At 36.7% G+C, this 12,666-nt stretch overlaps 2 protein-coding genes across 3 annotated transcripts; both read right to left on the reverse strand.

Moving 5' to 3' along the window:
* Positions 1 to 31: 31 nt before the first annotated feature.
* On the reverse strand, positions 32 to 5,526 carry LOC132200088 (uncharacterized). 2 transcript variants are annotated; one of them, XM_059625284.1, is made up of 5 exons: positions 5,336 to 5,526; positions 5,103 to 5,275; positions 4,655 to 4,849; positions 4,375 to 4,596; positions 4,032 to 4,299 (listed from the first exon to the last, which is right to left on the reverse strand). In XM_059625284.1, exons 1-5 carry the CDS (start codon positions 5,484 to 5,486, stop codon positions 4,165 to 4,167), a joined length of 876 nt encoding a protein of 291 aa, XP_059481267.1. In that variant the 5' UTR covers positions 5,487 to 5,526; the 3' UTR covers positions 4,032 to 4,164. The 2 variants fall into 2 exon arrangements, with proteins under 2 accessions (XP_059481268.1, XP_059481267.1); XM_059625285.1 differs by lacking the exons at positions 4,032 to 4,299; positions 4,375 to 4,596; positions 4,655 to 4,849 and adding exons at positions 32 to 777; positions 2,103 to 2,253.
* A 747-nt stretch (positions 5,527 to 6,273) lies between these two features.
* On the reverse strand, positions 6,274 to 8,128 carry LOC132200691 (uncharacterized). The gene is made up of 5 exons (XM_059626354.1): positions 7,889 to 8,128; positions 7,655 to 7,827; positions 6,873 to 7,067; positions 6,593 to 6,814; positions 6,274 to 6,514 (listed from the first exon to the last, which is right to left on the reverse strand). Exons 1-5 carry the CDS (start codon positions 8,037 to 8,039, stop codon positions 6,380 to 6,382), a joined length of 876 nt encoding a protein of 291 aa, XP_059482337.1. The 5' UTR covers positions 8,040 to 8,128; the 3' UTR covers positions 6,274 to 6,379.
* Between the last annotated feature and the right edge of the window lie 4,538 nt (positions 8,129 to 12,666).

Consider the following 12,666-nt stretch of genomic DNA (forward strand, 5'->3'; position numbering starts at 1 on the left):
AAAGTACATTTTTTAGGGTTAAAAATGAAAACAATCTCATTAAATTATATATTTATTTATTTTTGTGCAAAATCATTCACCTTTGGTATAGTAACTTAGCCATAAACTGGTTGACAAAAAGCATTAATTTTTAAATTAAAAGTAACATATTGTTTTTTGTTTGCAAATTTACTGATAAACAGATTTCATTTGAATTCCCTTATTCATCGCCAGGTGCTTGTTTGCAAATCGCTCTTCAATTAAGTGTGACTAGAACAACTACTTTTTGAAAACCTCAAATTTCAGATTTAAGTCTAATTTGCGTCCGTATTTAGGAAACTTTCACCCGGTGACCGAGTATTAATTAAAATAGTAATCCCAGTTATTGGGATGGGTCGCAAAAACAATCTATATATAAATAATATAATTACATAATCAGCATAAAATGCAAATTGCTGCTGCCTTTTTGGTTCATGGTGGTAAAAGCGTTACTCGTATAAAAATCATAACTTTACAAAGAAATGTACAAAAAAAAAATTGGAGGTGCGGAGAGCGTTTAGGACTTTGCGGCCGCCTGCGCCTGCAGGTACATGGCGCGGCCAAGGCGCAGCTGGAAGTCCTTATAGAGGGTCTTGCCGCCGAGAGGCACGCGTTGCAGAAACATGTCCACGTTCATGAGACAAAGGGCCTTGCCGTTCATGGGAAAGCGCTCGTGGGGCGCGTTGATCTGCATCTGGTGGCGCGCGGCCATGTGACGAAGCCAAAGGGCGACGTGCTCGCGACTCCACGTCCTCGGATCTGCAAAACGAAACGAGATTATTATTGCGTCACAAAAGTGCATACTGGGTTAAATACACGTTAAATGGACAAGTAATGCATGAGTGGCATTTTTGTTATTCGACTCCCGCAGCACCTGACAGATGTGCACCGAGACAGATGGTGAATTTGCACAACAATTAGGAATGCAAATGAGTTTCAAATTGAGCACCAAAGGCGGAAAATGAAGAGTATCATTACATAAACAGGAAAGTTATGATCTCATATTTAATTAATGACGTTATTTATTATGTGAATGTTGGAACACTTGAAACAGATAAATTGACTTTCTGACAATAAAGTGTGGTGATGAAATTTTTATATTGAAAATAATAAGAAAAGCTGAACATCAATGCAGGCAAACATGTTTATTGCAATTTTTTACATTCAGATTTAAAATTAATAAGATAACAGTAAATATTGAGGAGTTCTGCTTCGTTGAAGTGAATATTGGAATTATGGAAATGCTCGGAATTAAGAATTGCGGTAATTTTTTCACACTGAAAGCATAAAAAAGGTGCTCGTCATGCCGCAAAACCGAATTATTGCTGACGCGATTATTTATTTCTTTCACTTCCTCGATTCGCTTGAGATCAGGGTAATAATGAGTGCGAAAAGCCCGTTACGACCGTGATTATTCAAAACAGAAGACCTGGTGCGCACAGTGCACCGTCGGAAAGAGAGATAAACCAGCAGCCGCGGCGAAAAGTGCCGGAAACGTGCGCGGCAGGAAAGGAAAAGGATAGGGGCGCCAAACGCTGATTATTGCCGACCAAAGCATATGGCACGCGCTCCCCCGAATTATTAATTATTGAAATATTCATGACTAATCCCCACGTTTCCCGTCAAATTTAACTTTGAGAGGCACAAAAACGAATTTCAATTTTCCAAATAAACTCACGCGATCAAAACCCAGTATGCGGGTCAATGCCACTAACAACTACAAAACGTGACAGGCGGGGATGGAAAATTTAAATTGATCCATAAATTTATCTGGTAAAAAGAAGTTAACCCATATAAACGTCATAAACGTCAAATAAAATTTCACATCAAATTAAATTGAATTTTATATTTATTGTTATCAATTTTAAATGAACAGAAAAGAGTAAAAATTGAATTAGGTTGAGCGCAAAGAGCCACAAAAAGTTAAAGAATTAAAGTTACTGAAAAATTAAACAACCAATATTTGAAAAAAAAAAATCAATTCTAAAATTACGTTTATGAAAAAAAAATATTTGTATTTTGTCCCTGTTGTGTCCAAAAAAAATTGAGGAACTACATTTGAAAATTTGATTAAATTGAATTACCTCTGGGCAAACTCTCGCTGGGTCGGGGCATGTTGGCCCTTGGAGGGTTAAGAGGAGCGTGGGCTGGCGGCACTCGAGCCGAGGCCCAGTCGGAAGGCGGAGGGTGGCCCCAGCTCAGCTCAGGATTCCGGGAGTCTGTCTGCATCATGACCTGCAACAAAGCAAAAATTTCATCAGCAAAAAATAATTTAATAGTTATTAATTTTAAATGAGAATTAAAAAAGAAAAGATATTAAATTTGCAGGTGTTTCAAGAGAGCGTGAGCGTTTTCTGCGAGTTCGCCAGAGAGATGCACTATTTGGAACGTGTAATCTCTTTGTTCACTTGATGAGAAAATCGTCTCTCACTGACGTCGCACGCGGAATCAGATTTCATTCACCTTTGCGCCGGTTGACACCATCCGACGATTATCTTTCTGGGTTTTGTATTCATGTTAATGCCCTTTACGGGGCCACGCATTTGTGAAGTAGAGCTGATTTTTTTGACAATTGTTTTCGCAAAAATATTATTTGTAAAATAAAATCGTGTATATAATGTATAAAAATATTCAAAATGCAAAAATATAGCTCTAACCTGCTTTGTGAAAATTTACGTATGTATAACGTTTTCTTCTTTTTCATGAAAATGACATTTTAGAGCGGAAGGTCTACAAGCAGCAGTGTCCAGCTGAGGACAATTAGTGCTATCTCTGAAATTTTCCCCTTGTCGCATATTTTTATATATCGCGGGAGGAAATTTCATGACGCGCACGGTATCTCTCCCCCAAGCTCACCTTGTGCCACTTTTTCTTAACATTTGATGTGAAAAGGAAATCAATTATGTCCCAATAGGGAGGAGGAAGGGACGTCCGGCGCGGCGGCGGCGAGCATTTGCGTATGTCCTGTCTCGATAAAAAGCACCGGCGTCTTAGGCAACCATATATATTTACCTGCGCGAGCTCATTTCCCGGACAGATAAACAAATTATCTCTCTCTTGGCCCCGTTTCCTCCGCTTTACAAACTCGCGGAATGCTTCAAACGAAAATTCCGCGGGATTTGCGTAGAAAAAGTAAAAAATGATCGAAGGCGAATTAATCTCTGGCGAGAGCGACGGAGCGACTCGCGCTGATGCGCGCCTTTATGCTGTGTGTAATTTTTGGCCGTTTCCTGTTCTGGGTGGAACGTCCGGGAAGATCTTCAAGGCGTTTTGATAAAGAAAAGGAAGTAATTTTCTCAGCCTACTTGCCAACCACAGTTCCGTACTTTAACTAGCAAACTTTAATAAAAATAATGCAAGAGTGCACGTAGAGCAAGGTGCGTTCGTTCGCGCGCGCAGTTTTCTTTCTTTTTATATTGTTGCGGCTTTCGAAAACCTCTCGAATTATAATTAAGACGTGGAGAGAGATTTGCACCGCAGAGCGAAACTGCAATTAATCAACGGACCACGCGTCTGCGTCTGCAGTAATAATTATGTCACAATAAGTGAGCGAAAAATAATTTATTTTAGTTATTCCTAATCTATTATATATTTTCGCTTTTATTAGTCAAAATGAAATTTAAAATATATTTTTAATTTAGTGGGCATCTTCTGGCTTATCATTTTAATTAGAATTTACAACAATTTAAATTCATTGCAAGGTGATTTTTGTTACAATTCTATAAATTGCTCCTTTTTAAGAGCCAACAGTTAGCGTGTATCAAATTTGAACTTTTATCATGTTTGTTTAAGTTAAAAAGTCAGCCGTTTCCAACTTAAAAACCGTAATGATTTCTAACTTGCATTTTCTCGGCACTTTCTTCCAAAATTGAATGAAAATTGTGATTACTCCGGAAAAACCCAATATTTTGAGCAAGAAAGAATTTTTAGAGTCAGTGATTTAGTTCGTTATTATGCAAACTGCATGGACTTCATTCTATTTAAAATTTCATTATTTAATTTTTATTTCTTGTCCAAAACATAAAAAAATGACTTTTTTGCATATCACATGGATAGGATGAGAATTTTTTTATTTATCTTTGGTTTCTCTACCTCTAATTTTTAAAACATAAGTTTCAATACAAGGATAAAACAGCAAGGTTTGAACTACAACTTTAACTTTTTGTTCAAAAAATAAAAGTCCATCGGCGAAGTATGGAGCAAGGAGTAACCGTTGCGATCCATGAACGGTGCCATCAATTTGATATTTGGTCCATTATGAGGGTACTCAACAACTAAAATCTAGAAAATTTACGGTTGTTACATTAACAATGATTATGGGAAAAAAATTGAATTGAATAATAAATAATATCTAACATCGAATTCAAATTTCTTGAAGTCGATGGTTTGCAGAATCTCAAACTCGCGACCCTCGACATCCAAACTGAAAAAGTCAATCTTGGTCCTATTCAGACTAGTCAAAAGTGTGTTGAACGGCAGGCAAAGGATGTCCACGTATTTTACTTTGGTATCAGTTTTTACAACCTTTTCTTTCGGTCCTATCACTTTTCCTAAAAGCGAATTTTCGTGGAAACTGACCTTTATGATTGCAGTTTTATTGAGATAAAAAGGATTTTATTTTAGTGAATTTTTTTACAATGTCTGGTGTTTTACTGAGACTCATACAAGTTGGGGCAATCCAGGACTTTCTGTTTTTAGTAGTGAGTGACATCAATTCTTTTGGAGATGCTTCCACCAAAAGTCCCATCCAGTTGAAGTACTTTTCCAGGGTCAGGGTATTGCTATACAGCTCGCCGTCGTGGGCACCGCAATCCACAAAAAAACCATTTGTCTGTTCATGAGCAAAAATTTTAAACTAAAAAAACTATTAAATACCAAAAAAAAAAAAAAAAAAAACAGGAAATTTTACAAGCGCCATTTTTAATAAATATGAATTTACATGCCTGGACCACATATTTAATTATTTAAAAGTTCTAAATTGATCCTAGGTTAGTAGATGATTATTATTTCTGAAGCTGACAAAGAAATTTTGATTTGTTAAAGTTTCACAGCCCTTATAATTATTTTATAATAGTTTGCCGTACCCTATTCTTGAGGAACTTGAGCACAGTGGGAGCGATCACTTGCCACGAGTAGTCGTATTTGGTCATTTCCTTCAAAACATAAGGTACACTGCGATCAACGGGCGGGCGAATAATCCCCATCGTGTAAGAGAGCAACCGCTCATCATCAAAGGGGAGGCCTCGCAAAGTGCTCACTTCAGTTGCAAAAACCCAATTTTAATTACTACAAAATAATAATTGAATAAAAAACTCACAAGACACGGAGGAGGCCTTTTTAATTTTCAGCTCAGCCTGGATCACTTTTGAAGCATCAGGAACTTTCGAGTTTGGTAATGTGATAGAGGCCAGGATAATGATGACCGAAACCAAAACTACTACCGCCACGATTCTCTCTGTTTGTCCCATGTCGCAATTTCGACCTGCAGTGGCGGGTGTGCGGCTTCAAATGTACTCACTGTCTCGTGGATTACATTTTGCTCATTTTTGGCATATGTTGGTGACCCACGTAATTTTTTGATAAGGAAATGCTTATCAAAAAGTCTGAATTTTCCTTCCACAAGCGCAAAAACTTTTCCTTGTTGTTTCTCAAATTATTAATGAGCGATGTTCAAGGCTGAGAACCTCAGAAGTTTTTTTTTGGTGAAATAATTTTAAGTATTTTTTTTTAAGTCCTTCAAAAGGAGGCCGACGACGTGTCGCCGTAAAAATGGTGCTTGCGATTCAACCACATTTGCAGACAAAGGCATCTAGAAGGGGGTGCGGAATCGTTTAAAAGTCGGCAGCTTTTGTAGCGTGTCATCGGCCTAACGCCGACGCTCTGATCACTCTGAGCTCGTGGCGATCAAACAACACAAACTTTGGTGGGGTTGCTTTTGACTGGCAATTTTAATCTGAACGTCTTACTCGCGCCGCCCGCACCGATGAGTTTATCCACTCGTTTTATCAATGGACTTGATGTTATTAATAAAATCGTCAATTCAAAATAGTTTCTGCCGCGGAGGTGGTCCTGGGGGTGTGCGACCATGACGCCCTTTTCACCGCCTTTGCAGAAAAAAATATATCTAAGAGTCAGATAATCATTACGTAAAAATGGCAGAGAATATGTATTTTTTTAAGTCCTTTGATTTTATTATTATTTCTTGTTCAAAGCCCTTCCCCACAACCTCTAAAAAAAATGACAATCATTTGGTTGGAATGACAAGTTTTTTATTAATTGTCTTTTGTTTTTCTCTCTCAAATTTTACAATGTATGTGTATTTATACAAAAACGAAAGCAGGAAACTCAGGAAAGCTATGAACTACAACTTTAACTTTTTATTCAAAAAATAAAAGTCCGTTGGGGCAGAATGGTGCAAGTAGTAGCCGTTGCGATCCATGAACGGTGCCATCAATTTGATATTTGGTCCATTATGAGCGAACTCGACTACCAAAATCTAGGAAAATTACATTTGTAAAAAGTTTGTGAGAAAAATGTAAAAAAAATTGAATTGAATAATAAATAATTTTCTAACATCGAATTCAAATTTCTTGAAGTCGATGGTTTGCAGAATATCAAACTCGTGACCCTCGACATCCAAACTGAAAAAGTCAATCTTGGTCCTATTCAGACTAGTCAATAGTGTGTTGAACGGCAGGCAAAGGATATCCACGTAGCTTCCTCTGGTCTGGTTTTTCACAGCCTTTTCTTTTGATCCGACCACTTTTCCTAAAAGTTTATCTTCGTAAAAAGTTACCTTAATGAATGCGGTGTTATTGACGATGAAAAGGATTTATTTTAGTGAATTTTTTTACAATGTCTGGCGTTTTACTGAGACTCATGCAAGTTGGGGCAATCCAGGACTTTCTGTTTTTAGTGGCAAGTGATATCAATTCCTCTGAAGATGCTTCCACCAAAAGTCCCGTCCAGTTGAAATATTTTTCCAGGGTCAGGGTGTTGCTATAAAACTCGCCGTCATGGGCGCCGCAATCCACAAAAAAACCATTTGTCTACTCATGGGCCAAAATTTAAGACTTAAAAAAAATTAATTAAATTTCTAAATAATATTATACTAAGAAGCTGTGCAAATTTATAATCCATACATTAAAATCTGAATATCGAAATGAAAGTCTGTGTAATGTAATAAATAATAATAATTTTCTAGTAAATTTCAATTTCATAAAATTTTTTCTTTTGTCATAAAATACGCAAAAATTATGTTTAATTTATCATCTATCATCAACTTCAGGAAAAAAAATCATTTTAAAGTTTGGAGTGCTCAATCTGTTAATAAAAACTTTGAAGACCAAAGCATTTTGTGGTATTTTGATGTAATGCACAACATTATAAGTTTAAAGAACGCCTCATATTCAAAGTACAATTTCCTCCTAGAACGGAGATTGGCTAGACTTGTGTTTTATTAACATATTTCATTTAAAAAATATATATTATGAGAGATATATATTGACTATTTTAAAGTTCAAAACTGATCCTGTTATTGGTTATTATTATTATTATATACTGAAGCTGAGAAAGAATTTTGAATTATCTAAATTTCACAGCCCTTCCATAGTTTTCTTAGAATTGTTTGCCTTACCCTGTTCTTGAGCAAAGTGAGCACAGTGGGAGCGATCGCTTCCCATGAATAATCGTATTTGGTCAAATCCTTCAAAACATAGGGCACTTTGCGATCGGCGGGCGGATGAATAAGCCCCATCGTGTAGTAGAGCAGCCGCTCATCGTCAAAGGGGAGGCCTCGCAAAGTGCTCACTTCAATTGCAAAACCCCAAATTTTAATTGCAACAAGATGTTAATTGAAAATAAAACTCACACGAAACTGGGGATGCCTTTTTAATTTTCGGCTCAGCCTGGATCACTTTTGATGCTTTAGGAACTTTTGAGTTTGGTAATGTGTAGGAGGCAAGGATTATGATGACCGAAACCAAAACTCCCACCGCCACGATTTTCTCTGTTTGCCCCATGTCGCAATTTCGGACTGCAGTGGCAAGTGTACGGCTCCAAATGAGTGAGTGATGTGGATTGCATTGCTCATTTTGGTATGTTGGCGACCCACGTAATTTTTTTGATATGCATATGCTTATCAAAAAGTCTGGATTTTACTGTCGAAATTGCAACAACTTTTCCTTGTTGTTGTTGTTTTTTTTTTTTTTAATTTTTAATGAGAGATGTTCAAGGCTGAGAACCTCAACAATATTTTTTGAAATAATTTTTATTTGTTGGCGTTTCTATCATTTAAACGCTCACCACAACCAGCAAATTATTTTATTCCTAAACTAGCTTAATGTTAATGCATTTTTTTCTTCAAAATTTGTTTTTATAAATCAATACTTTTAAACGAATATTATAGATCGCACAAATATGTAATACAAAAGGTAATAATTCAGGTTTATGAGCATCACTTTGAATAATTAATTCTTCTAGCAAAAATTAGTTCAAGAGCATAATCAGAAGAAATTACACGCCGCGTCTGCTGTGAATTTTATGATCTTATTTCCTTGTGACCACGTTACACGTTATTATAGTAAAATGAAATAATGAGTAAGAATTTTCAGCGGAATAAATTTGAGAGAGAAAAAGGAAGCGGCATCGCTTTAATTACAAATCCTTCACAAACACCATGAATATCAACTATTTAAGGAATCAATGTATAATAATTTTGATGATTTGGCTGAATTTTTTGCAAGTAAATTAAAGAATTAATCTTTAAAACTTTAATGAAAAAAATAACCTTTGATTATTGACAAATGAAAATGAAAATGTTGTTTCCAGTTTCCACGTATAATTTATTATTGTACCGCGTGACGTAAACTTGATGCGATATAAAAGAGGAGAAACGAGATTCGCCCAAATCTGAGACATCCGTCCATTTATTCGCATAGCATGTGCGTTTTTCAGCCGGAAAGATTGAATTTAGTTTCGGCAATGCAAAAATCTTGATTTTGTCGGCGATTCGCGGTTGTTTGTCAGTAAAACCATAATACACGCGCGCTCATTTGCGCGGCAATATAATAATTTTGCACCTTGAAATGCGCCGGAAATTAGGTCCTTGCGCTCGCTCGTCGCCTGCTTCGCACTCCGACCGACCGGGACCCGCTTCCTTTTTCTCTCTCAAATTTATTCCGCTGAAAATTCTTTTGTTTTCACGGCGACGTCCGTTTGATAAGCGAGAGGCTAAATAATTAACAAATAATCCGCGCTATGAGTGAGCGAGTGAGAGAGAGAGAAAGAGGTGTTTAAATAATTATTCCTACAGGGTAATCAGTGCAACAGCAAAAAAAAATTCACCGTGGCGCACAGCATAAAATACATTCTCTCACGGAAGCGCCGGTATTGTTTTCCTCTCTCGGATTTTCTTCTCTGATTTCCCACTCCCACGACGTCTATTTCCGAAATGCGTGCGTTCACCGGCAAAACAGGACGAAGTTACAAACTCACATTCTGCGATTAGAAATAGATATACGTCGATTAACCCCAAAAATCCTTTAGCGAGAAAAAATGTGGAAAATATAAAGAGTTAATATTCTTGGCAGCGGTCGACGTTCGTAATGAGCTGCCTCATTAGAGGGTGATGATCTTGGCTTCCGCCGTTTGTTACAATTAAAAAAGGCAGTCACGATACAGGCTTTCCAAGTCTCCAATTGAGTAATTATATAATTATATATTTCGTGTATAATTTGTTATTTGTTTTGAGTTTAATTTTGATGAGATTTTAAGGTCTCACAAAGGAAATTTTATATCGTTCTGAATTAAGGAAAAATTATTTCGTTCAACTCCTTTTCTAAATCAAGATTCTCGTTTCTTTTCGATACCGTTTTTCCAGTTTTTTAACTGATTTTTAACAAATATCTTTTACAAGTTTTGATAAAAATTTGCGCTTTGTTCAAAATGCAAAATATTTTCTACGCGCAAATTGTTCATGATCTATTTCATCTATTTATTTTAGTTTCTAGATAAAAATTCTTGTTACAATAACGCAGAGTTTAGCATTGATAGAGCATTATTGATCACATAATAAAAAAACGTCTTCATTGTCACACCTATAAATTAATTTTAATTGATTTTAATAACTTAATTTTTATGTATTGATTAAATGTATTTGAATACAAATTAATAAATAAATAAAGAATTAATAAATTATTGAGTTAATAATTAATATAAAAATAATATTATTTAGTAAAATTAACAATTAATTATTGTCTTAACATTTTCACAATAAAATAAAATAATTAAAATAATTTTTTTTCATCTTTTATCACCTTTAAATAAAGACAAAAGCTAAAGTCTATTTTTACTCTAAAGAAATAATTATTAACAAGCAATAAATTTTCGTTTGCCGGAAGGATTAGCATTCAGCAATTAGAGCCGAGCCAAGTGTGCCGCTGGGTGTTTTTGTTGTGTCTGCGGCTCAACCCATTTCGCCACTCTGATGTGTAAGTTTCTTGTAAAATTATTTAAAGGTCGCACGTGGGGCGCAGAGAGCAGGCAGGAAAAAAAGAACGAACATATGCACACTTCATCTGGGGGCGCGCCCGAGCTGCAGGGAAAACTGTCAAGTCAAGTAGAAAAGGGCGGAAACTACCCCGACCGCGTGTGTGCTGTTTTATTTCTGGTCTCGAGCGTTTGATTTCTCACATTTCGCTTGCCGCGGATGCTGAAAGAAAGAAAGAAAATCTTTCGCCCTTAAAAACAAGCGGACGTGTGATTTATTGCCGTTTCCTTCTCAGGTTTGTATTCTTCATTATTCACGAGAGGCGAGACATTATATTACAAAAAGAAACACGCACCCTTGCACTTAAATGCGGAAATCCTTGTTATTACCAATTTCCACCCACTCGTAATTTTTTTCTAGACGGCGGCGTCTCGCCTTTTAATAGCAAACGATAACTCCAAAACTTTGACAGAAATGTATTAAATTGATTGATGCAATTTAATAAATTTCAAGAATAAGATTTAATATTGACCAATTGTAGAAGGAAAAGGAAGCAATCCAAATTGTTTATAATATTAATCACAAAATCAAAGTATGGTATTCATTTAAGATTTCACTCAGATAGGGTGATGATTGATGGCAGCACGTGGAGCACCCGCGTCCGCCATGAAAATTTACATACACAAATTACAGGGTGAGTCACGGTGAGAATTTTTCCTCCCTTGGCTCGTGTGCGAGAAGCGATTGAGATCTATGGAAGGCCTTCCTGTTTACCCGCGGCGGCGGCGGCGATAAGTCATGCAGCTAGTCTCACTCAGGGTGGCAATTGACAAGTGCATGGACCGGGCGTGCTAAATTTATGAATTCGCCACCTACGAAGAGGCCTCTCTTAAAATATATAATTCACTCTTTTTCTTGGCTGCCATCCCGATGAGAGCGCAAAGGAAATCCGTCCTAGAATTTATATTGAACGCCGCGTGCCAGCAGAGTTGCGAAAGGTCGTGCAGAGGGTCACTCTTCGTGCCGCGAATTCAAATCATATTTTCTTTTATTTTAAATGGAACGAAGCTCGAAGAGTCTCTAGATCGGAAACTGCTGGTGGGGGTTGCAGCGCAGTTGGAATTAAATCCTTGGGCGAAACTTAGACGCGCGTCTCGGCTTGCAATTTATTGCTCACTTCCTAATTAAAAGTGCGCTGTTTCTGCAGCGGCGAGTTGGATCGGCCCTCTCAAGAAAAAGATAAAACGTGCATCTATTTTAAGAGGTTGGCAAGAATCATTTCCTATTATGAAAGCTGCAAAATGCAGTCATTGAATGCAATGAAAAAATCAAACAGTTTAGTTTGCAAGCAAAATTTATTTAATTCACTTAGTTTTCAAATGATTCTTGTTTAAAAGTCGTGCACTAAAATGTTTTAAATCACGCGATTTTGAGAATTTTGGAACACCTTCTGAATATCCCTGCTCGTTTCCATATTCACAGGATGGAAGGTGATTTTCACTTAACAATTTAATATAGCATGCTATCAAATTTTTTAACAAAGTTCTTTCATTAATTGTTACGGATTGTGCAGTTGTTATTTTGTTTGCCATAACGTTTTAGTCTCAAGCAGTCTGAAGATATGATCAGATCAATTTGGTTTTTATCACAAATTAAAAGAAATATATAAGTAATTTTACTTCTGTCAACATATTTTTACGATGTGGTTCATATTATTTCTATATCTCAGATTTAATGAGGGCGATCCAAAAGGCTAACTTGACCCAGGCTAAATTAACCTGGCCTGGGCTAATTTGACCTGCCATTCAATTTTGCTGGGGGGCTAAGTTAGCCCGGGGCTAAGTCAAGTTAGCCTGGGCCAGGTTAGGCTTTTGGATCGCCCTCAATATTTTTCAACGATTTCAAGGTGTGTTTGTTTATACGGATTTGCAGTAGATCTTTTTTTATCAAAGAATTATTATATACATCCAAAATTAGGATCCAGAATAAGTATAGACTTTTTTCCTTCAGAGATTCAAATCGCGAACCCATTTCCTGCACCCAAAAAGAAGGAAACGAGATGCACGGAAGTGTCCAAAAATAGCTCTCTCTTATGCTTAAGCGTGTCTCCCGCACCTCGTACTAATCCCATTAGTTTCCCCCAATTTCACCCTTTCCCC

This window comes from Neocloeon triangulifer, unplaced genomic scaffold (genome assembly GCF_031216515.1).
Source record: "Neocloeon triangulifer isolate White Clay Creek 2 clone unplaced genomic scaffold, ASM3121651v1 ptg000014l, whole genome shotgun sequence".
NCBI lineage: Eukaryota > Metazoa > Arthropoda > Insecta > Ephemeroptera > Baetidae > Neocloeon > Neocloeon triangulifer.